This window comes from Euleptes europaea, chromosome 6, assembly GCF_029931775.1.
Source record: "Euleptes europaea isolate rEulEur1 chromosome 6, rEulEur1.hap1, whole genome shotgun sequence".
NCBI lineage: Eukaryota > Metazoa > Chordata > Lepidosauria > Squamata > Sphaerodactylidae > Euleptes > Euleptes europaea.
In genome coordinates, this window is record NC_079317.1 from 25277331 (window position 1) to 25302185 (window position 24855).

The 24855-nt window shown below is 40.7% G+C and overlaps 1 protein-coding gene across 1 annotated transcript; it reads right to left on the reverse strand.

Annotated features, from left to right (window-relative positions):
• Positions 1-3684: 3684 nt before the first annotated feature.
• Positions 3685-24855, reverse strand: CPSF2 (cleavage and polyadenylation specific factor 2). The gene is made up of 14 exons (XM_056851684.1): positions 24707-24855; positions 21456-21615; positions 21245-21350; positions 19174-19303; positions 14664-14779; positions 13590-13777; positions 12131-12421; positions 11108-11208; positions 10436-10636; positions 9538-9690; positions 7734-7959; positions 6256-6558; positions 3899-4033; positions 3685-3806 (listed from the first exon to the last, which is right to left on the reverse strand). The coding sequence occupies exons 1-14, from the start codon at positions 24853-24855 to the stop codon at positions 3714-3716; spliced, it is 2352 nt and encodes a 783-aa protein (XP_056707662.1). The 3' UTR covers positions 3685-3713.

A 24855-nucleotide genomic window follows, 5' to 3' on the forward strand; every position in this document is an offset into this window, starting at 1 on the left:
CAGTGTGCAGAATAGACATTTGTCTATTCATCAATGAATCAATTTGTCTGTTCATCAGTGATCTGGAGTTGGGGGTGAACAGTGAAGTGGCCAAGTTTGCAGATGACACCAAATTAAAACGGACTGTGAAGAGCTCCAAAAGGATCCCTACAAACTGGAAGAATGGGCATTAAAATGGTAAATGACATTCAATGTGAGCAAGTGTAAAGTGATGCATATTGGGGCAAAAAATCCCAACTTCACTTATACACTGATGGGATCTGTGCTGGCAGCAACAGACCAAGAAAGGGATCTTGGGGTGCAGAAAAGAGCAACCAAAATGATCAGGGGACTACAGCAACTGCCCTATGAGGAGCGGTTAAAACGCTTAGGGCTGTTTAGCTCGGAAAGAAGGCAGTTAAGGGGAGACATGATAGAGGTCTATAAAATTATGCATGGTTTGGAGACAGTGGGCAGGGAGAAGCTTTTCTCCCTCTCTCATAATACCAGAATGTGGGGTCATCTGTTGAAGCTGGAGGGTGAGAGATTCAAAACTGATAAAAGGAAGTACTTCTTCACACAACACATACCTAAATTGTGGAACTCCCTGCCCCAGGATGTGGTGATGGCTGCCAACTTGGAAGGCTTTAAGAGGGGAGTGGACATGTTCATGGAGGACTATTCATGGCTACTAGTAAAAATGGCTACTAGTCCCGATGCATACCTATTCTCTCCAGGATCAGAGGAGCATGCCTATTATATTAGGTGCTTTGGAACACAGGCAGGATAATGCTGCTGCAGTTGTCTTGTTTGTGGGCTTCCTAGAAGCATCTGGTTGGGCCACTGTGTAAACAGACTGCTGAACTTGATGGACCTTGGTCTGATCCAGCATGGTCTTTCTTATGTTCTTATGTCTATTATGGCAGTGAAATTTATCCTGAGACTACACAGCAGACAAGATGGACCACAGGCCCAGCGCTGGATAGTGTGAGTGTGTGTGTGTGTGTATTAAGTGCCCTCAAGTCGTAATACCTGTAATTTTATGCAAAATAAAGGAATAAAATTAAATTCAACTTCAAACTGCAGAGTTGAGGAGAGTCAGACTCATCCAAGGAATCTTATGCATGTGTGAACTCTAATGCCTCTCCATACATATCTCCATTGCATGCATGGAGGTGCCCCTTAACAGTGAATTCAATAGAGAAACCATTCGCATAGGAATGGTACACCAGCTGGAGAGCACATAAGTGTTGAAAAGCGATTTAGGATATGGTGCAGACTTAAACAACCCACATAACGGTAATTAAGCGTTCAGGAGTGGCTGCAAGATCACATAGTCTTTCCCTACCATCACTTTCTCCCATGAATAAATTCCCTTTCCATAACCACAATAAAGGGGTACATTGGCACCAAAGTACCAGCATTTAGGACTATCCAGGATTTCTCCTTAACCCTGGTTTCCTGTTTAGCCAGGATTCTTCATCTGAGTTCAAAACTGGTTAAAAATCCAGTTTAAGTAGTCCAAGGTGCAATGACAGTAAGAAATTAAGTAGACCCAGGGTTATTAATTCTCAGCAGTCTGGAGAAAGAGACTTCAGTCTCCAGAAAGCTGACTTCTAACTTTGAAATAATTTTTAGATTTATGATTTACTTATCATACTTTGATTTCTGGCAACAGAATTTCCAGGCTTATTCAGGTATAAACAATTGGGTCTGAAATGTGATGGTAACTCTTGATACAGGGAATCTCTAACAGCGCCATCCTGAGCAGTTACACTCTTCTAATCCGAGTTACTTCAGTGGACTCAGAGGAGTGTAAATGTTTAGGACAACACTATAAAAATCTGAATTACCAGAGGAGGCCTGTTTGAGAAATCAAGACAGATAGAAGTCATATTTAACAGTATACCATATGCTGTCAAAGGTTAATTATTCCTTCTCCCCACACCTACCAAGGATAAAGGCAGAAATAAATATAATTATACAGCACTTATTAATGGATGTTATTATGCTGGTATTTTTAACCCAGTGACAAAAGAATAAATTGCTAAATCTTCAAGAAGTTTTAATAAATAATTTAGCTGTCAACATAGAGAACAAAACATTACATATTTTTCAAAGTAATTTTCATGGAGTGGGTGGGGGAGGGGAGACAAATGTTGACCCCATATTTCTGTACCAATGAGATGCAATCTCTCCTTGTTACAGAAAAGTTTCTCAGCTAGTTTATAGACTTGGAAGTCGGGTGGACACTGCTAAGACAGAACAGTGTTAAGAGCGCAAACATCAGCTAGCCTATATATTATGAAAACAGAAGTTACTAAAAGCAGCAAGGGATCAAACATGTGATATTCAGACTGTTCAATATGGCCACTATTTTCTTGAAGGTCAGAATCCACAATTTGGTATGGGGAAATGCTCCTGTTTGAATAGCTGTGTAAACATAAGAATTTGGGCCACTGTAACACTGCTGCCAAAAGTTCTGCACTGGTATGAAAAGTTCACCAGCCATCTTTCCCCATCTATAAAGCTATTTATAACTCAGCAGTTCTGCCCTGGGTGAATATGGCAAACCAGCACGGGAAATGACAAACAGAAAATGGGAATAAAATATAGCAAACTGCAAAACTGATCAAATTTTTTCAAATCTAGCATAAATTAAAAAAAATACAGCAGGTGCTGAACTTTCAGTTTGCTTCCATCTTTTTAACAAAACAGTCGCAATATAGTTATGCACATTCTGCTCTTGTGCCAGTCGTAGCCCATTCTGCTCTTGTGCCAGTTGTTTCCTTTTTCTGCTTTTCTTCTTAAAAAGCAGACATACAACTAATATCAAAAACATTTGAAAAACCCCTAAATGCACACATTTTACTGGAAATAGACTTGGTTTTGGTAGTAAAATCTGGGTGTTTATTTTCTTCACCTTAGAAGCATTTTTAAAAAGTTAGAACAATACTGTAGCCAGCAACTACCTAAAAGTACAGGATATTGCACTGATTCAGCAATATGTTCCAGGAGAGAGCTGGGACTTCTTCAAAGAGCTCCAGGGATCTAAATCAATGTGTCCCCCCCCCACTCCATTCGTATCAATGGAGGGAACCAATCCATGTGCGCATTACCTTTATATACTTCTGGTTTGGGGGTAACCATAAAGCACATAGTGAAGTGGTTTTTGACTGCCCAGAAATGTGAAAGAAAACACACTGAGAAGCATGAACAGTAAAATATTTTTAAGTTTCCCAGTAATTTCCTACACTCACATAATAACAATTATAAAATGCATTTTAATATCCAGATAAAGGTACCACTGAGAAAAGTCCAAATGTCAGTGGAACTTGGTTTTTCCAAAACAATGAATCTGCATTGCCCCACAATGTCGAGTTTTGGAAGGAAATAGTTTTAATTCAAAAAAAGAAAACTGACCTTTACATATTCACATTTTGCATTCTTATACATAACCCTAATATTTTTTAAGGACAGCTCTTCTTAAGACTATAAATGAAACGCTGAAAAGAACAACCAGCGAGAGGTATTTTACCACCAAAAAACCCCCTTTATAGTACTCTGGAATTAAAATTGGTGGAATGCACACATTACCTTAGCTGTCATTCAATTAGGTTCTGACATTAGGCTCTTCTTCTGGAAAACTAACAACAGTCATTATCCTATAAATGTGGTTAGCCAAGGATCCCATGAAAAGAAAATAAGTCCACATGTATTGGGTTTACAGTTCTTCAGACAATGGCATACTGCTCATACAAAAGATCCCTAATTTTATAGAAATCTTCACAGAGACAGCCTTCCAGTCCAATACGTCCAGTTTCAGTCTACCAAAACAAGGAAAAAAAATTTACTTGCTGAATTTACAGAGAGATTTGCTACATCACTAACATTGAACACACACAACACAATCACTTACCCTGCGAACAGCCACCAAGTTGTTACATACAAGAACCCCTCCTACAAATTCAGCTTGAATTCCTTCTCGCAAGAGAACCTGCTTAAAATCAGACAATCTCGGCTCATTCATGAAGACAGACTGATGCCCAGGAACCTTTTGGAAAGAAGTTTGAAGATTTGAAAGAGAAGAAAGAACACAAGTTCCACGTGTACTAAACAATCTCTACCGTTAAGTGCACTTCCTCTAAACTCCCATTTGCACAAGATCAATACTTTTCTATGCACCTTTGTGTAAATGGCATTGCAGATCAAGAGGAAGCGTGCTCTGCTGCAGAGACGAATGTGCACAGAATTCGTTCAAACAATCAAAGTCAATGTTGTAAGTCAATGTTGAAATAACTTCTTGTAAGTGGTTAAACATTCATCCTCAAATCAACGGGATAATGAAAAATAAAAGCTCGTTAACAACCCACAGGGAACATGCCTTTCACAACCTCAATGCAAATGCATGGAACTTACACAAAACCATCCATTTTCAAGGGGAAGTGTATAGTGCAGGGGTGAGGAACCTCTGCCCCTGGGCCGGATCCGGCCAGCGAGATAATTTTGTCCGGCCCACAGTCCACCTGCCGAGGCCAGGAACTCCACAGCCCACCTGCTGAGACCGAGAGCTCCACGGAGCTAGCTATCACTAGCCAGGCCCTCCTCTCGGCATTTCAGGCTTCACTGGGAAGCAGGAGCGCATGCGCAAAAAAACTGAAGGCTGATTGGATGATTTTGGGGGCGTTTCCCCCAAGTCTCCCGGCTTCCTGTTGCTTGTTTTCTGTTCCTCGTGAGAGAGAACACATGCATCTGGCCCCTTCCCCTGCAACCTACCAGCTTTTTCCAGGTGAGTGGGTAGTATGCTACCGGCTCGGTGGGCCCCTACGCAGCCCTCACCTCGCGCTCCCCCAGCTGCAATCCCATTCCACGGCCTGAAGCTGCTGGGGCGGCCGAAGCTCCCGCCTCCATTCCCCCCCTCTTGTGCTAGCCGCGCCGCGGCATAAAGTTCCCTGGGGGGGGGGGCGAAGCTCCCGCCTCCATTCCCCCCCTCTTGCACTTGCGGCACCGTGGCATAAAGTTCCCTGGGGGGGGGCGAAGCTCCCGCCTCCATCACCCCCTCTTGTGCTTGCCGCGCCACGGCATAAAGTTTCCTGGGGGGGGCGAAGCTCCCACCTCCATCCCCCACCCTCTTGTACTTGCTGTGCCGCAGCATAAAGTTCCCTGGGGGGGCGAAGCTCCCGCCTCCATCCCCCCTCTTGTGCTTGCCGCGCCGCGGCATAAAGTTCACCGGGGGGCGAAGCTCCCGCCTCCATTCTCCCCCCTGCCACCTTTGTGCTTGCCAACCTCCATTCTCCCTGTGAGCTTGCCACCCTCCATTCCCCCGTGTGCTTTCCACCCTCCATGCCCCCCGCCCCATTTGTGCTTGCCACCCTCCATGCCCCCCGTGTGCTTGCTGCGCCGCATTTTAAAGTTAATTAATGTTTAATTGATTAATTAATTAATTATAGCAGGCTAATTTTTAAGTTGGTAATTTTGTGCGGCCCCCGAATGATGTTACAAATATCGAAATGGCCCTTAGCAAAAAAAGTTTCCCCACCCCTGGTCTAGTGGGTTTGTATCTATCAAGAGGCCTCAGATACTTCAAGGCTGTGTCTACTGGAACAACTCAATTCTGTTTTTAGACATAACCTTGTGCAAAGAGAATATATTGCTTCACCATTTAGGATGTGCTTGGGGATGGATCGTTGGTGGCCTGGGGGGGGGGGCACACCTCACCTGCAAAGCAATTTAATCTGGCTCACAGCAACCCTTGAAAACTGCAATCAACTTTAGAGGCCAACAAAATTTTGGGGGGTATGAGCCTCCAATAGTCAAAGCTCCTTTGACTATCAAAAGCTGAACCTCCCCCCCCAAAAATCCTGGGTTTTTTAAACTTTTTATTTTTCAATATAGGGAATACAACAGGGGGGGGAGGAAGAGGGGAAATAAGGATGTCATCAATACAGGTGGGGGGAAAAACTGCGATCAAGAGACAGCAAAGTGATTTGCCCCATTTCTACTTGGGAGAAAAAATGTCGGCAATTCTTTGTTTAGAGAAAACAGAAAGACAGCCAACACAGAACCACACCATAACAATCCACAAACTAAAACAAATCTTTTTTTTTTAATATTCAGTATCTTCTCTGATGTTACTGTAGGAAACATGTGCCTAGACAACAACAACAACAAACAACGATTTCCAACTCTGAGGGACAGATCAATGATCTTCTTTGAATGTACGACCCAAATCCTACACCTATAATAATTATCTGACAAATGAGAGAACTTTCCTACCTCATTTGGCGGCAAAGGTTCCAGGGTTGGAATAATCTCACTCTCCTCACATATTTCTTTATCATCATCTCCAAAGAGGCTCTTTATGGCCTTCTGCTGCGCAGCAACACTAGAATCTGAAGAAGGCGCATCGACTTGCATTTCGGCATCTTCTCCGTCATCTCGCAGTTCCCCTTCTTCCAAAATCACCCCCGTGTCCACCTTCGATACCCGCATGTCCAAGACACCATCAATCCATGCCAGTTCAGCATCTTTAGCTTTACAAAACTGAAGGGAGCTGACAAGTGAATCTTTTAACCGGACCTAATCAGCAATGGGGGGAAAAAAGACTTACCGAAACAAAACGACAGGCTTCACATGCTTAACATCACTACCTGTACTAAACAAATGGGACAATTTGAGAAGTGACTGTAAAGGGCAATAAACGATGAGACCAAAATCATGGCACTTGTATAATCAGGGAGCTACTGTGAAGGCGACAAATGAAGAAAGCCAAATATCTTGGAGACAAAGGAAATCAAAGGAGCCTGGATAGTAACCTCACGGCGTATGATTTCTGCATTCTTTGGTTGTGACATTCTCCTTAACAGATATATTTGGGTCAAAGAGATGGCTGTGTAAACACACATCCAGATCTTGGTTTTTGTATTTAATTTTTTGGATGACAGATGCTTTGAAGAGAAAGTAGCCTGGTAACAGGTTATATCTTCAAATCAAAAGCTACCACTCCTACTTTTATGGGTATCAATAATGTGCATGTGTGCTGTCAATTCACAGCTAACTTATGGCGACCCCGTAAGATTTTCAAGAGATGTTCAGAGGTGGTTTGATATTGCCTGCCTCTGCGTGGGCTGAGAGAGTTCTGAGAGAACTGTGACTGGCGCAAAGTCACCCTGCAGGCTTCATGTGGAGGAGTAGGGAATCCAACCTGGTTCTCCAGATTAGATTCTGCCTCTCTTAACCACTACATCACACTGGCTCTCCAATAATGAAGAACCATTAACTTTATCAGCTAGTTCTCATACAATTTAAGATTTGTGCAAGATTTCAGGACCTTATTTGTGACTAGTTTCCCCTGCAATGTCAGCCAGCTATGAGACAACAGGATGGACTGGGGAAAGCTAGGAATATCAGTGACCCTCAGCTCCTTCCACTTACAGATTGCAAGATTCAGTCCACTGTATCCTGGGGTAAAGTTGCCAGCTGTGTAGAATGCAACCACCAACTACTTAGTTATGTTAATCCACTTCCCAATCCTGGCACCTGACCCCTGTAGGTTTAGTTTGATTATTACAAAGAACCCTGAGTTTGGCATATTATAGACCCAGCTACAGTAGATATGAAGAATCTTTTTTCAAGTAAGTAGCCTAAAACATGTGATCTCAGGTGCTTAAGAGATGTGGAAAGGCCATATGAAGACTATTAATACAGCAGATTGGCCAATTAGGTGGCATGTTCTTGCAATACAAGCATCTTACCTGGTATATGTGAGTCTCACTAGTCGCATCTACTGTTTCGTGCAGTTTCGGCATGTAAACTTTAATGTCCTTTCCACCAAAAGCTCTACAGGACTCTGCAAGATCCTGACTGGCCTCGGGTGGTCCATGCACAATGATCAACTGCCGGGGCTTCATCTGATTAATGATTTTTTTAATGGAGTCCCCATCTGAGCGTCCCTCGTAGTCTATGTAAGTAACACGAGCTCTAAAATGTTAGCACAAGGAGAATAAAAGGCTCAATAATCGATGAATTAGACAGCTATAGAGAAACCCCAAACAATAAAGACCATATAAGTACATAAGGAGACATTTAACTTTTGTCCCTGCAAAAAATGGATAGAAAGTGTTCAAGCACAGCAAAATGTAAAATGTCCTTGGAAATAGTTTCGCCACTGCGTGGTGCCAGCCTAATTAATTTTCAGAACAGAATGATTTTATTATTGTAGTTTATCAAAAAGGCAGTTCTACCATCTTACGTTATGCACATTCTTACAAACCAAATCCGTGACTCGTCAACCTCTTACAAACCTTCACAGGTGACAAAAATAGACAGGGGGTAATGTGATGGCTATTAAATATCTGGACTTTCACAAGAAAGCATTAACGTAAGCACCCCTCACTAAAGAAGATTCCTATGAAGATTTCCCAATAAGGGAAAGGAAGGTTTTCTTATGAATCACAGCTGCTGGTTAAAGATAAACAAAGCCAAAGAATACATGGAAAGTTTTTACAACAAAAGGGAGCAAGCTGTGGGGTTCCCCCATAGAGCAGTGTAGGGATAAGTGCTATTGAAACATTTTCACACCTTATCTGTGGTTCCTGGGAAAGCAGTAAAATATTCAAGTCTGCAGCTTAAAAAAATTATTTGGGAAGGAAGAACCCCAGGCAGACTGAGGACCTCTCTGCAAACTGAGCAACTAAATGGAAACTGAGAATCAACGTGAGCAAATCTGAATGGCACACAATGGGACAAAAAAAAAATTCGGACAGGGTCTTAACTGTGAGAAACCAAGGAAGATGCAGAGGTCGCAGTGGAACTCAGTATACTGCTGAACCGTGAATGATGGTGAGTTCAAGGGCAGGAATTATTTATACAAATAAAAAACAAAGGGTTGGCCCAATGGTAGAATGGAACTTTCCTGCCTCCTTCCTCCCACTTCTGCCCACAGATCTTGACTAAATGCTGCACCTTGGGGGGACAGGGAACTTTATGGAATGATCTGGTGGGGGTCTGCAGCATGATGAGGAAAACGGCAGAAATTGCCGATTTAGTCTGGATCTAATCAACTGTATCATAAAGCCATTATAAAACAGTGTTCATTCATTTGCCATGCGCTGAGACTTCTGAGTTTCTGGCACCAAGATGCATCTTTTTTCAAAAGCACGGTGGTGATTTATTGATGTTTGTAGGGGAGCACGCTGGTCCCCTAACCCCACTGATTACCTTCTAATAATGGTATTATCAGAGAGATTTCTTGCCACCTGCTTTTTAAAGGAAATCCTGGAATACATTCAGTTTCATTGTGCATTTGCTGACAATTTTCCTGCACATGGTTATTAACACTTCGTTACTAGTTATATTTGCCTGTATTTTTTAAAAAATATAAGTTTGCTTCAAGAAAGAATGAAGGAAGTGAGTGCAAGATGTGTGAGTGCAAGATGTAAAATGATTTAAATAATAAAGAATATTCTGGTCAACTCTGAAATGGTGAATATATTGCATACTTGCTTGTATAAATAAGAACATGACTTTCCAGATGCAACTAATCTGAACAATACTCACTTTATTTCCATTGATTCTGTTGCTGAAATGCATTTGGTGGGAACATCTGCTAAATCCTGATCCATAGGCTCTTCTCCGTTTGTAAGCCCAGATTCCAGTTTGTTCTTCTCTTCTTCTGTTGCCTGGAGTTCTGGAACAAGGAAATCCTCAGGTCTAAATAAAGAGGAAGATTATTACTGAATTGGGGGAAGGGGGGCTCAAGAAACATGATGGTGAAGGAAGGCAATGTGCATAAATAAAACTGTTAGACCTGCAAAACCATCAACAGTAACATCATCAAAGCTCAAAAGAGAGCATTGATCCAAACTAAGAAAACCACAAATGGGGTTTGCAAATAAAGCCTATTTAGTAGAAGAGAGCAAGAGTCCTTACAGACTAATAAAATTTCTGGCAGGGTATGCACTTTCGTGAGCTCACTTCTTCAGATACCTATCTAGGTTTGATACAAGGCGGAGAAGCTTTTGCTGGATGTGGAACTGAGGCATACTTTAAAAGGGCAGGTGCTCTTTGTGGTCTTTTTTTATGAAGACAGAAAACAATATTTTGCTTCCTTTAGAAGTGACATATTAACAAAGGCAGTTGAACAATGGCTGTAACCTAATGCATTGTTATAGTTGCATAAATCTTACTAAATTATCCTGAAACATGTATAACTAACTGCCCTGGACTGCAGCGTAACTAAAATAAAAATGTCCAAAGAGCCCTGGAACAGTTATATGCTATACATTTAAGACAAACTTTTTAAAATTTCACTCCTGCTCCTAATTCTAGTTCTTAATATGCTTCATGAGGTACCCATCTATTAGGTTTCTCTATATTTATAACACGTACCTTCCATCTATGTGCAGAAATTTACACACAAACACAACATATATCTTTTTTCTTGTAACCTACATACTTGATTATCTCTCCATATTCATCCCATTTAATTCTCTCTTCTGGAGCTGGAAACATAGGATAAGACTTTTTGGCCTGCTTAAAGAAGCTTCCTTTCCTGTTGCCTTCACCTTTCATCATCAGATCGTGTTTAGTTTTATGAAGAGATGGTTGATCAATGTCCTCTTCTGCGTCACTCTCATCACTGGAATCAATATCTGCTCTACAAAGGGAGGTCAAAATAGATAAAGGTACACTTCTAAAACACTCTCTCTTCATAAGCTCACAGTGACTCTCAGGGGGCTCCCATCTGGGCACCAGTCATGACCACCGCCATTTAGCTTTAGCAATGCTACAGTGCAGGGAGCTCAGATACTCAGCAGGATCAAAAATTCTACACCATACACAGGATATTTTTGGAAAGCAACCAGCAAAACAGCAGCCCACATTACATGTCAACATTGCTGTCACTTTCTGAAGGTGTTTATTAATTGCATATTGTTAGAAGCAGTTGCTACAAATTTAAGGGGAATAAAACTGGCTGAAAAGGTTGGTGCTGCACAACCATTAAAGCAGGAGGAATGATCAGGTGATTACTAGCACAAGACAGCAAAAGTAGCTTCACTTTCATCAATATTTTTGAACCATTTCTAACAGATTATTTACTCTGGTCAGAAGGCACAGAAGTACTCACTCCTTGGATTGTTCCAACTTTTTAGCTGCCTCTTTCTTTTGTTTCTCTTTCTCCAGATATTCCTCGAGTTCCTTTCCTTCCAGTTTGACCCTCTTCCTCAGCTAAAAGAAAAACATATGCATATGAGAAAGATATAAGCAGCAACTCAAATGCTCAGGGTTTACAATGAACTCTCAATATGTTTTCAAAGTCATGATCAGAATCACGTGCACTGGTAGAAACACTAAAGGATATCCACAAGGCCACAAATTTGGTAATTTATTTTGCAACACTTTAAATAGTTTATATGGGAAATTAATCTTCTATGTTCATATCTTGCATAATAAGATCAATAAATAAGTATCCCTATTTATTGTGATAAGTTTTGGGAATCTGGGAGGCTGTTTCAAAGAGTACATTTACAAGAACATGTGAATATTTAGGACTATCCATAAAATGTGATGTATGCATGTAAGACACATGAGTTTGCCAATGTGTGCACTACAGAGGCAATTATACTAGGGAGTAAAAATAGCTTATGGCTCCCCAGTGTTTACTGCAACATTGTATGTGCAACAGTTCATAATTTTTTGAGAAATCTAGGGTCCAAAGCAGGTAACACGATGAAGGTACAGCATTTACCTTTGCATTACAGAAAAGATACACACTGGAATGCAAGATTAAATGGCTATTAAATGGCTCTCAAATCATTACCTTTAGCTTATGCAGCTTCTCTCAGTTTTATCACATTTCAAAATGTGAGTATCCCCATCTGAGCTAAAAGAGTAATTTAACCATTCTAAATGTTTTGATTAACATATCTTCATTATGATGCTCTTATCAAAACATTATTTTACCAAGTTCATTCCATGCCCTTAAAAGAAGATGAGGGGCACTATAGGATCACTATTTATTGTTGGAATAAAGAAGGACATAGCTTCAGCAGTAATAAACCTCTTTTATATTTTACTATGGTTAATGTAAGACTTAATATGACATGTACCCCAATCATAAAGTCTCTATTGGTTTCTAGCATATTCTTACCTCTATGTCTATAACTTTTTCAGAGGGATTATCTATCAAGAAGCGTGACAGTGTTCCAGGAGTGGTTCTATATGTCAAAATGATAGAATTTTTGGGATCCTGACACCACTGTATAAATAGGTCTCTTGAAAATCCACAGTCCAGATCTGGCTGGCTGGCAAGGACAACTTTGGGACTAGGAACTCGAGCTAAATCAGAAAGTCCATGGCACAGAGAGAGGTGACGGAACTGAAAGGGATTGTTCCTTTTATCTTCAAAGCATCTCATCAGTTTGTCACTCATCCATTCCACCTGCATGGGGGAAAGGGGAAAATGGCAGGTATAAAACATAGGAGCTGGAAAGTACCTCAAGGGTCATCTAGTCCAAACCCCCCCCCCTGCATATTGCAGGAAATTCACAACTACCTCCCCCCACCACTCCTCCAGTGACCCCTGCTCTATGCCCAGAGCAAGGCAAAAAACCACCAGGATCCCTGGCCGATCTGGCCTGGAGGAAAACTCCTTCCTGATCCCAAAGTGGTGATCTGCATTACCCTGGCCATGTAAGAAAGTGCTACAAGAGCTGAGCACAGACTCATCCCTTTCTGCCCTCCCTTTCATGATCTGCCTAAGTTCACAGAATCAGCATTGCTGTCAGATGGCCATCTAGCCTCTACTTAAAAACCTCCAAAAAAGGAGAGTCAACCACCTCCCGAGGAAGCCTATTCCACTGAGGAACCACTCTAACGGTCAGAAAGTTCTTCCTATTGTTTAGCTGAAAACCCCTTTATAACTACTTAGTTACTACATCTTGCTGGCAAAGTAAATTCTGGTATAGAAATCACTCTTTATTGGCATCTCTACATACAACGCATAAATATCACTCAGGAACATATGAAGCCCACCAAACATGTGAATCAAACCACTGGCCTATCTATTCTCTGAGTATTGTCTACTTCAAGTGGCAGTGGCTCTCCAAGGTCTGGAGAAGAGACTTCTCTCAACTTTACTACATGAGATAACTGGATATGCTGAAAACTGAATTCAGGATCTTCTGCATTTATTTATTTACTTCATTTATCATCTACCTTTCTTGCTGAAACTCAAGGTGGATTACAAAATATAAAAAACAATTCAATCTGATAGTGCAAGGCATCCAATACACAATACAAAAGGAGTAGGATTACAGAATTAGAAAATAATGTAATCAGTAATCTGTCTAAGGTATAGCATACTATAAACAATGCAAACTGAATGTTCTACCAACTAAACTATGAGCCTTTATGAACAGAAGATAGCAAATTAAGTAATAGTTCTACTTATACTACTGACTACTTTCCTATGTGGATTTTATTACCTAAGGTATTGGTATTAAGATAATGTAAACTCTTCCTGCAGTACTGAGGATTCAGCACCATTCCAGTTGTTTCCCTGCAACTGGAAAAAAGTTAGATAAATAAGCCATACAGTCAAAACAAACCTGAGATTTTGAAAACTCCACAACATTGTAGCTGACGTTGTTCAAAAGAGCTAACGAGTAGACTCCTAAGCCTGCATCTTTTGTCCTCCATATTTGATCAAGCAGTTGGGCAAGTTCCAAAACTCTTCCTGCAGTGTCCACTGCTATGAGGACATTTCCATCACCTCTAAGGGTTTCCAAGACATTTGCTGGAGACAAGAAAGCAAGCACAAGCATATTAACTATAAATAGAAGTTACTGAATCATAAGTAACAAAAAAGGTTTCCCCCCCCACACACACACAGAGGAGAAAACTATGAGATAAAAGGTTATTCTATTCCTTATGCAATTTGCAGGCATTTAAGGCATTAAAATCAGTTTTCAGGATAGACATTAACTAATTTATATCACTAGCATCTCAAACCACTAACATACATAACATGAGACTTCATTTAATGTTTCACTTATTTAAAAAGGCCAAAGTTATTCTCAGTACCACATACAGGAAAACACTAACTTATTCCTCCAGTCCTAAAAGGAAGCTTTTTACAGCCTCCCTAAAGACCTGCAGGGATGGCTTAAAGGAGGTTCCTCTATGTAAGATGCTCCACAGCAATAGGGTCGCAATAGAGAAGGCTCTGATAAAGTCTCCAGATTGATCTCTTGAAAAGATGGGGCGTAAAGCAGTTGATTTTAATGAGGCGTTCACATGGGAAGAGGCACTCTCTCGGATAATAACATCTGCAAAAGCAATTTTGAAAATCTCCATCTGAGCACTTAGATGGCAATATATCTACTTGCCATGTTGTATTGATTTTACTAAAGAGAACGAATAATGGCTTCCTTTTAAAAAAAAGACACAACCACACTTCTTCCGATTAAAGCCTTAAACATTTCAAGCTCTTAATTTTCTGGATTACTGTTCAGCCAGGAAGGAGAGAAGGGAATGGAGTCATGATCCCATCAGGAAAGCCAGCCTCTTGCCCATTTTCATGTAATCCATGTGCACTACGCAGAAGCTGGGATTTAAAATTCTATCATAAACAGATATTTTCCCATTAGCAGTACTCTAGCTGAAATAGCAAAAATACATACTCAGCAGTTGTTCATCTCTTTGCTTCCGTCTCGGCTGTACGTAAGTAGCATTAAAAGAATCTGTGATAAGCAAGGAAGGCCTGCTTAACATTTCTAGGGAGCATCCATTCAAGTGGCTGAAAAAGAAGTTAGATCACACTCTTTCAATATCCTGATTAATTTGAAGGAAAAAAAAGTAAAACTACAATATGTAGCAGAAGTGTCTGTTTAAGTAGCGCATATGCTAGAACATATTGATCAATTTCATCACAGGCCAACTTCCCATGTTCACTTTTGACACAGTAGTTATTTTTATTGGGGTTGATACAAGATTAATGGAGTGAAGTCACGAAAGCCATGTTTTACTGCCTTCCCCTCCCACCAGGAGCCTCCTGAACCATCAAAAAAGCCATCAGACCCTCCAGAACAAGATACCATGTGGAGGGAAAGCTGTAAGAATTGCATCTGTGAACACACAATGTTTGTGGCCCCCTCCAACACCTTATTATTTATAAAGCACAAACCTGGGGTGTTGCTGGATTTGTGCCTCCTATCCCATGCGGAGGATGACAGAGCACTGGTTTAAAACTATTTCTAGTTAACCATGGTATACAAATGCAGGTGTATGGTTTAACTGGGGTAAGGTTTCTGGCCAAAAGAACTGGGATTCTAAACCAGGGTTTAATCCAGGATTCAATCAGAATTCTAGGAGTTCTAAACCTTTGCCCGTGATTAAATCAGAATTCTAGTTAGTTAGGGGAAAGAGGATTCACTGCAGTTGAGGCACATAACTACGTTCATACGTTTTAGGTTAACCAGAGTTAGCTTTAAAGCAGGACTCCTTTGTCATGTTGGGTGGGAAGGAGGCATGTGCACGAGCCCAGCAATAAGCTGGATTCAGGAACATGCAAACTTAGTCAGCTTGATGTGACGTCAGATTGCAGATAGTAAGCATCCTAGGAACTGTGAACAAAATTAGCCACCTAAAACCCACATCCTATCTTTTAAACAACAAACAATATATCCTTCAAAATGCTACGTATCAAGCTCCTCCTCTAAATTGAGTCTAACAGTGCATTCCTAAGGAGAGTTACTCCAGTCTAAGCCCACTGAAATGAATGGGCTTAGACTTGAGTAATTCTCCTTAGGAATGCACTGTTAGTCTATCTATTTTGAACCTGCCCTTCCTCCAAGGAGCTCAGCATGGCACACATGGTATTTCCCTTGCACATTTTATTCCCCTACAACCCTATGAAGTAGTACCACCTAAGAGAGAATGACTGGCACAAGATCACCTAGTTTCTTCATGGCTGACTAGGGATTTGAGCTTAGGCAGACTAAGACACTCTAACCACAATACCACACAGCCTCTCTCCACAGCGGTGGAGTCTGATCTGGAGAACCGGGTTTGATTCCCCACTCCTCCACATGAGCGGCGGGAGGCTAATCTGGTGAACTGGATTTGTTTCCCCACTCCTACACACGAAGCCAGCTGGGTGACCTTGGGCAAGTTACAGCTCTGTTAGAGCTCTCTCAGCCCCACCTACCTTAAGTGGTAGAGAAAGTTGGCATATAAAAACCAACTTTTCTTCTCCCTCCTCAACGCTTTCATATATTAGACATTTTCTTGAGCAGGCAAGCAAGAGGATCTGACAGCTGCACATGTCTGCAGTATCCCTAATCACCTCAAGTCCAGATTACTTTATCTAAAGCTGGATTCTCTGCATCAGCAGCAGGCTCCATAAAGGTAAAGGTAGTCCCCTGTGCAAGCACTGGGTCATTACTGACCCATGGGGTAACATCACATCCCAATGTTTACTAGGCAGACTTATGTTTTTCAGGGTGGTTTGCCATTGCCTTCCCCAGTCATCTACACTTTACCCCCAGCAAGCTGGGTACTCATTTTACCGACTTCAGAAGGATGGAAGGCTGAGTCAACCTTGAGCCGGCTACCTGAAACCGACTTCTGTCAGGATCGAACTCAGGTCGTGAGCAGAGCTTTTGACTGCAGTACTGCAACTTACCACTCTGCGCCACGGGGCTCATTTAGCAGGCTCCTTATGCTCAGGGAAATCACTGCTGTTAGTGGAATGGATCCATAAGTCCAATTCTTTGTTATTACTAAGCATTTTGAGGGAGTAAAAAAGGTTTAAACCTTTCAAAACCTTACTTTAAAGCATTTATAATCATCACCCTAAAAGACAAGAAGAGTTAGATCCAGACAGTATTCTGCTGACCAATGACAGGTGAGGGGTAGTCTTATTCCCGATAATAACCTAAGAAAGTATGATGAACTCTACTGGATTAGACCAGTGGTCCATTTAATCCAGCATCTTATCTCACACAGTGGCCAACCAGTTAATATGGAGGGCCAACAATAGGGCATAGAGACCAAGGCCTTCTCCTGATGTTGCCTCCTGGGACTGGCATCAGAGGTTTATTCCCTCTGAATGTGGAGGTTCCTTTTAGTCACGAGGGCTAGTAGCCACTGATAGACCTGTCCTCCATGAATCTGTCTACTATTCTTTTAAAGCTGTCGAACGCCTGTGGCTTTTTATCCACAGGGCACCAGCTTTTCAGTGGCTGCAGGGACTAATTCACTGCTGCTAGCAGAAACGTGGGTATTAAACTGGAGGAGTGGACATTAAAATGGCAAATGTGATTCAATGTGAGCAAGTGTAAAGGGATGCATATTGGGGCAAACAATCCCAACTTCACAGATACACAGATGGGATCTGTGCTGGCAGTGACAGACCAAGAAAGGGATCTTGAGGTGGTAGTGAATAGCTCGATACCTATTCTCTGCAGTATCAGAGGAACATGCCTATTATTATCAGGTGCTGTGGAACACAGGCAGGATGCTGCTGCAGTCATCTTGTTTGTGGCCTTCCTAGAGACACCTGGTTGGCCACTGTGTGAACAGACTGCTGGACTTGATGGGCCTTGGTCTGACCCAGCATGGCTTTCCCTATGTTCTTATGTGGTTGTATTGAACCCCATATTTGATAAGAGAGGTTTCAAACACCTCTCCTCAAATTTCTCCATTTCCTCCCCCAATCCAGCTTTTGTAGTTTCATTTCTTCATCTGCGTTGCAAAATTTACCATCTGAAAATACTGCAAATATCAGATTTTATCATGTTTCATCTTTTTAAAATATGCATCCAAGTTGAAGTGCAATACAGAAAAGTGGAAGTGTCAGTAGGACTAGCAGCTTTTTATAAGATCAGATGTGAACATTCCTAAACTCAAAAATAGCACTGTGATAAAATCCCAAATGAGCAAATTTTAGAACACCATATCTTCCTACAAATAAAACTCAATCTACCATTTTTGGATAAGCATCATGTAAATGTATTCACACCAATTTAGGTATCTACTGCTGTGATTTAGAAATATGCGGATTTATTTCAAGAACATCTAAAACACAACATGTTCTTAAGTTGAAGATTGCTTCCCTCCTCCTCCATCAAGATGGCATTTTTTAATCATGAGATTTAAGGAAACTAGTGTTTAGTTGATATGTCATTTGAGGCACACAGTTCGTGTAAGCAGTAGTGGCTGCAGAATGAGGAACTGTATACTGCCCTCCAGACAACCTAAATGTGTCCTCACCCTCGATGGCCGTATGTCAATACGCTTTTTAAACCCCAGGTCTCCAAACATAGCTTGTAACTTATAGTGTTATAGTTATTTCTGCACACTTATATATCCAAATTATACCCTGTATACAAAACCTTTTGCCACATGAAAGAACTCACGGAATCATGGCAATTCAGGATTGTTACTCTACGTTCAAATCCCCACTCTGCCATGTTAGCTTGTTGGCTGACCTTGGGGCAGTCACACATGCTTAGAAAAAGAAGAGTTGGTTTTTATATGCTGACTTTCTCTACCACTTAAGGGCGAATCAAACCGGCTTACCATCACCTTCCCTCCCCCTCCCCACAACAGACACCCTGTGAGGTAGGTGGGGCTGAGAGAGCTCTAAGAGAGCTGTGTCTAGCCCAAGGTCACCCAGTTGGCTTCATGTACAGGAGTGGGGAAACTAACCTGGTTCACCAGATTAGTGTCCGCTGCTCATGTGGAGGAGTGGGGATTCAAACCCGGTTCTCCAGAGTAAAGTCCACTGCTCCAAACCACCGCTCTTAACCACTACACCACGCTGGTTCTCACCACTAGACCATGCTTAGCCTAACCTGTGAGGATAAAACAGGGAAGGGAGAATCACATCCACCACCCTGAGCAAGCTCCTTGGAGGAAGGTCAGGATAAAAATAAACAAAACAAAATAAACCTGTGCCAACCACATAACCTCTACACAATCACACAGGAAGCTTTTGCCAAATGGAAATGAGTTCCGCCCTCACTTCCAAGACTGTGATGTTGTGGTTATGACTATATGTGTAGGCATATTGACTAACAACATCTGTGGACTAAGATGCAAGACTATATTAACTACAAGGCCAAATGATTTCAGAAATCAGGAACACCAAAGCCAACAGTCAACACCCGCTGAAAATAGTGTACATACATCTCCCTCTTGTGGTTGAAGTCAACAGCATAAACTATTTCTTCTTCTCCATCTTTAACAATTTTCCAAATTGTGCCTCCAATCATGTGGCCCGCCGGCAACGGTGTGATGGATAAGCCATGCCCTTTCCCTAAAAGAGTATTTCAGAAGCAGAAAGTTAACACAGTCCAACAACCTCGAAGCAGTAAGAACAGAGCATGAATGCCAGAGTTATTGCCAAATGGGGAACCAGTTAAGACTGCATTCCAAAAAGATACCTCCCCCGTAGTATTTGCTGAGGTCCTATCTCATTGTTCCGGAATGACCTGAAGCTGCAACTTTTATGTCATTGTCTGTATTTGGCCAAACAAATGAGTACGGAGGAAAATATATTTAATTCTTTTTTTTAATTCAAAAACATACTGCTAGAATACCCTAAATATTTCAATTACTTATGCACTAATAAAAGATAGAAGATTTGTCAGACTGCAAGCGACAGCATTATAGAAATATCCAGTGTTGCTTGTAATTGTTAGCATTGAAAGTATGTAAAGGCAAGCTAGAACATAAGGTTATGATGTACAGAAGACTTTTTGGTTAGCAGGTAGGCCTTGCCCATTCTGCAATAAAGTCCCGTAGATTAAAATGGGAACTTCAGCAGTTTTGATAATTCCCATTATACTTTACAGGTCTATTTTTGCAAGGTAAAAAATACAAGGCCAGCTCAAAAATCAGACTAAGCCATGGTTAAGGAAAGTGAACTATGGATTAGTATGCTGCTTGAAATTAAATACCATTGTTTTATACTGGCTGACAAAATTATGGTTTGATGTGAGTTTGCAATGATAGTCTGTGTTAATTATGTTTTGCCATGATGTGTACATAACAAGAAGAAAAGGATAAAACAAATCTCTAAGACGACATACAAAACAAAGGACAAAAGTATTAGAGGTGTAAATAATAATAGGTGTTCTGTGAAATATACAAAGATAACAATGCACCTTAGCCCATACAAAATGACTGCAGAGCACATAATATAGGTGATAACGTAATTATAAAAATGCACATGGTAAATATGTAAGATTGTATACCAGTAGCAACCTATGTATTAGCCCAGAACAGACATTAAGTCTCCTGATTTCTTACCCAAAGTAAGGAGACCCAATAGGCTCATGTGTTCTACTCTACTCACCTCAGCTCACATACTTCACCTCCCTTCCTTTCTTTTCTGGAGCTAACTATGGTTTTGCTCTGGATGAGCCTCATCTTAATGCTAACTGCAAATCTTTTTTTAAAATATTTTTATTTTTTCATAATAAAAGGGGTACAGAAAACAGATAGGGATTTTAACACGTCATTTGTTACCTCCGTGCCCAGAGTTAGCCTTTATTTTTGTTTCGCCCCAAGTTAAGACCTAATATCATAATATAGAAAGCGTATGCTAGAACCTTACTCCTAAACTGTTCCTAGTTACTTAAAATACCATATTTGAATCTCCCACCCAGACTCTTAAATATCATTGGCTATCTTCCCCAGTCTCTTAATCCATGTATATAGTTATGTCATATATATCTATGTTTGTCAATAATTCAATGCATATCAATTCTGGCTTTCAATCTAAGTTCATTTGCTTGGTCTATATATAGAAAGTTTAATCATGCGTATAATGCTAACTGCAAATCTCAATTTGTAAACCTGGCTCTTATAATGACGAGAGACGGTGATTTGCATCTTACCGTGGCCAAGGTTGGTGACTCCTAATGCTAACTATAGTTAGCTCTGAAAAGGGAAGGAGTGAGGGAATCCATGCATGAGAGGCAGGGAGGGAGGGAAAAGGTCTGAGCCCCTGGAGTATCATTATGTCTGATTAAGGCAGCCCTCTCTTGCAAGTTCTGCTTTGCCAGAATGAAGTATACGTAATTCAGGGAAAAAATTAAAAGTGTGAAAGCACAACATTCTTTTTAGCACAAACACCATTTCCTTTAAAGTTGCACCCATTTTAATGCATGGCATCCTTAGTATTTTAGGATGATTTTTCAATAGGTTAGAAATTTCTTTCTTTGTTTACAAAGCTCTTTCCAGGGCAGATTACCTTTCAAATTGACAATCTGAGAAAATTTTAGCTGCTGGATTTTATCAAAAGCTGCATCCACATCATCCAGAGTAAACAATGTGAAGTCTTCTGTATTGTGGCGTGACTAGCAAAAACAAAACAAAAATAAAGTATTCTTAGATATAAGAGTCATGTTTTGCCAGAACTGAAATCAGGTTTATAAGAAAAGCAAGCTTCAAATGAACTTTACCTGGTAGAGATCATACATAAACATCTGGCCCATTTTATACACAGGAATAGTTGCATAAATAGCACAATTCAGTCCCATCTTTCCTACTGCATATGGGAGTGCACCCAAATGTAAAGGATCAGGATGTGAAAGAAGCACTGCATCAACCTGGTGAACATGTCTAAAGGAAAACCAACAGGTAACAGTTGAGAAATTAAATCGTTTTGGTGATCTATCAAACACATTATTAAGAAAAACACATCCATGTTTTTAATCATAGAATAGAATCATAGAGTTGGAAGGGACCCCCAGGGTCATTTAGTCCAACCCCCTGCACAATGCAGGAAATTCACAACTACCTCCCCCCACATCCCCAGTGACCCCTACTCCATGCCCAGAAGATGGCCAAGATGCTCTCCCTCTCATCATCTGCTTAAGGTCATAGAATCAGCATTGCTGACAGATGGCCATCTAGCCTCTTCTTAAAAACCTCCAGGGAAGGAGAGCTCACCCCCCCCCACCCTGAGGAAGCCTGTTCCACTGAGGAACCTCTCTAGCTGTTAGAAAATTCTTCCTAATGTCTAGACGGAAACTCTTTTGATTTAATTTCAACCAAATAATCCAAATAATGTTTCAATGCATTTTGTTTTTTTTTAAAGCACAGCAGCATAGAGAAAACTGAGATCACGCCTGGTTCCAGGGACACAAGGGACTAAATTTGGCCAAAAGGAGTAGGTACAGTGAAATTTTCCCTCCTCAACTGGAAATATACAACAACACAGCACACAATCGTGCAAAACTGGTACTGATTCTACAGCACAAAGACAACACAGAATGCACACATGCTATACTATCAGCTGAGCAAGTGATTTTGATTAACATCCTTCTTGACAGTTTACAAAGGATTCCTTTGGTACCTGGGCACAAAAGTACTGTGTATTTGCCCTGATTCAACAAGATGAATTTCTTCATAGGGGAATTTTGGGCAGAAATCTTTGCTCTTGCTTATCATGTACAGGGGGATACCTTGTAGATTAGGTATGTGTAGTAAATGGTCCTTGCTTGCAGTGTTCCAATTTGGTTTAGAATAGATTGTTAAATCTGGGCAAATATATATCTATGTGACACATCATACAGTGAAAAACTCTGTAAATTTTGAACATAGATAAGAGCTATTTAGAATAAAAGTAGAAAGATAATTTTTATGGTATGGAAATAGGACTCTTGAATATGTACCACTATTACTAGGGCATGATCCTGCAAACATGCAAGCAACAATTGATATCTGTCTACAACATGAAATAATAACAGGACTGAACAATCCCAGGTGCCAGGGTGCTGAGAAATGTCATTGTGCTGCCTAGTATTTTCAGCAATTGTTTTATTTTAGTGTCTCTTGGTGATCCTCAGTAGAACTTCAAAGTTTATCATTTCAAAATATTGTCGAAGGCTTTCACGGTCAGAGTTCATTGGTTCTTGAAGGTTATCCGGGCTGTGTAACAGTGGTCTTGGTATTTTCTTTCCTGACGTTTCGCCAGCAGCTGTGGCAGGCATCTTCAGAGGAGTAACACTGAAGGACAGTGTCTCTCAGTGTCAAGTGTGTAGGAAGAGTAATATATAGTCAGAAGGGGGTTGGGTTTGAGCTGAGTCATTGTCCTGCAAAGTATTAAAGGTAATGTGCAAATCATTGTCCTGTAAGAATCAAGATAATGTGCTAATGAGGGTGTGGCATGTTAATTTGGAACCATTGTATCCTGAAGTGATCTGTTAACATGTGGAATCCAAGGCTAATCCGCATGGCTATTGTGGACTGTAGTCTTTGTTAGTCTGGAGGTTTCCAGGACAGGAAGCAAAGCTTTATTCATTCTTAAACTCTCTTCTTTTCTGTTAAAGTTGTGCTGATGTTTATGAATTTCAATGGCTTCTCTATGCAATCTGACAAAATAGTTGGTAGAATTGTCCAGTATTTCAGTGTCTTGGAATAAGACCTGTGTCCTGTTTGGGTCAGTCCATGTTCAGCCACTGCTGATTTCTCAGGTTGGCCCAGTCTGCAGTTTCTTTCATGTTCTTTTGTATGCTGCGTTGTGTGGTCCCGATGTAAACTTGTCCACAACTGCAAGGTATACAATATACTCCTGAAGAGGTGAGGGGGTCTCTTTTGTCTTTTGCTGATCGTTGCATCTGTTGTATTTTCTTGGTGGGTTTAAACACTGTTTGTAGGTTACGTTTTTTCAAAAGTTTTTCCATCCTATCAGTGACTCCTTTAATAAATGGCAAGAATACCTTTCCTATGGGAGACTGTTTTTCCTGAGTTTTCTGAGTTTTGTTTGGTTTAATGATCCTTCTGATTTCATTTCTGGAAAAGCCATTTGCTAGCAGTGCATGATTTAGATGATTAATTTCTTCCTTGAGAAACTGGTTCACAGATCCGTCTTGCACGGTCCGTTAATGTTTTGATTATTCCTCTTTTCTGTCGGGGGTGGTGGTTGGAGTTTTTGTGTAAGTAGCGATCTGTGTGAGTTGGTTTCCTGTAGACCTTGTGACCTAACTGGAAGCTTGTTTTACGGATGACAAGGGTATCAAGAAATGGGAGTTTACCCTCAATTTCTTTTTCCATGGTAAACTGAATGTTTGGATGGATATTATTGAGATGATTATTTATCATTTCACATCAGAATGTTTTGTTCTATGACACAAAATGTATATGCATGAAGTTGTTCACATTGCTCGCTTGTGTGTTAACTTTGCACTATTCAGTGGCTGTTCATTAATTCATTTCTTAACCAGTTGCTTTCTATAGTGGCTCTAATATTCAATTAAATTGAGCTTTTTAGAGCAATAATGAAATTATGAGAAACTGAAGACAGGTAAGGTTAGGGTTAGAGGTTAGGTTTTTTTGTAGTGATGACAAGCAGGGTTGCCTGTATTTATACACTACAGTACTTTCGTCACACCTTTAAAGATGTGAGAAACTGAAGATTTCAGGATTAGACTTTGTGGTAGAAATAATTTAAAAATATGGTTTTTAAAGCATAAAAATCTGAAGGCTGAAAAATAAGTCTGGCTCCTAAATTTTGGGCTGTCCCCTAAAGCCAAAGAAACACTGAGAGCAATCCATCTACTCCAAAGTAAGCCCTATGTTATTCAACAGGACTGGCTCACAGGACAGTGTCCTTAGGATTGCAACCTTTGTCTAGACCTGAATTAGAAGACTTTTTGAAATTATTTGCAGAGAAACAGCTTTTCTCAGTAAAAAGGCAGGTTCTACTTACTTTCTTAATGAATCAATGATATCCACAGAAAAATTTTCATCCCAGCCACAGTCCAGCAGAAAGCGAAATTCATCTACTTGAAGCAAATAGCAGAGAGCAGATTCTTCCTGAACCCCCGAGAGGGTGGTTAGCTTGATAATTGAAGTCAT

Coding starts and splice junctions, on each gene's coding strand:
- CPSF2 (XM_056851684.1), bottom strand. CDS start 24,855: ATGACTTCAATTATCAAGCTAACCACCCTCTCGGGGGTTCAGGAAGAA. Junction 12,422..13,589: donor TGGAGTTTTCAAAATCTCAG/GTTTGTTTTGAC, acceptor TCCCCCATGCAG/GTGGAATGGATGAGTGACAA. Junction 11,209..12,130: donor AAAAAGTTATAGACATAGAG/GTAAGAATATGC, acceptor TTTTTCTTTTAG/CTGAGGAAGAGGGTCAAACT.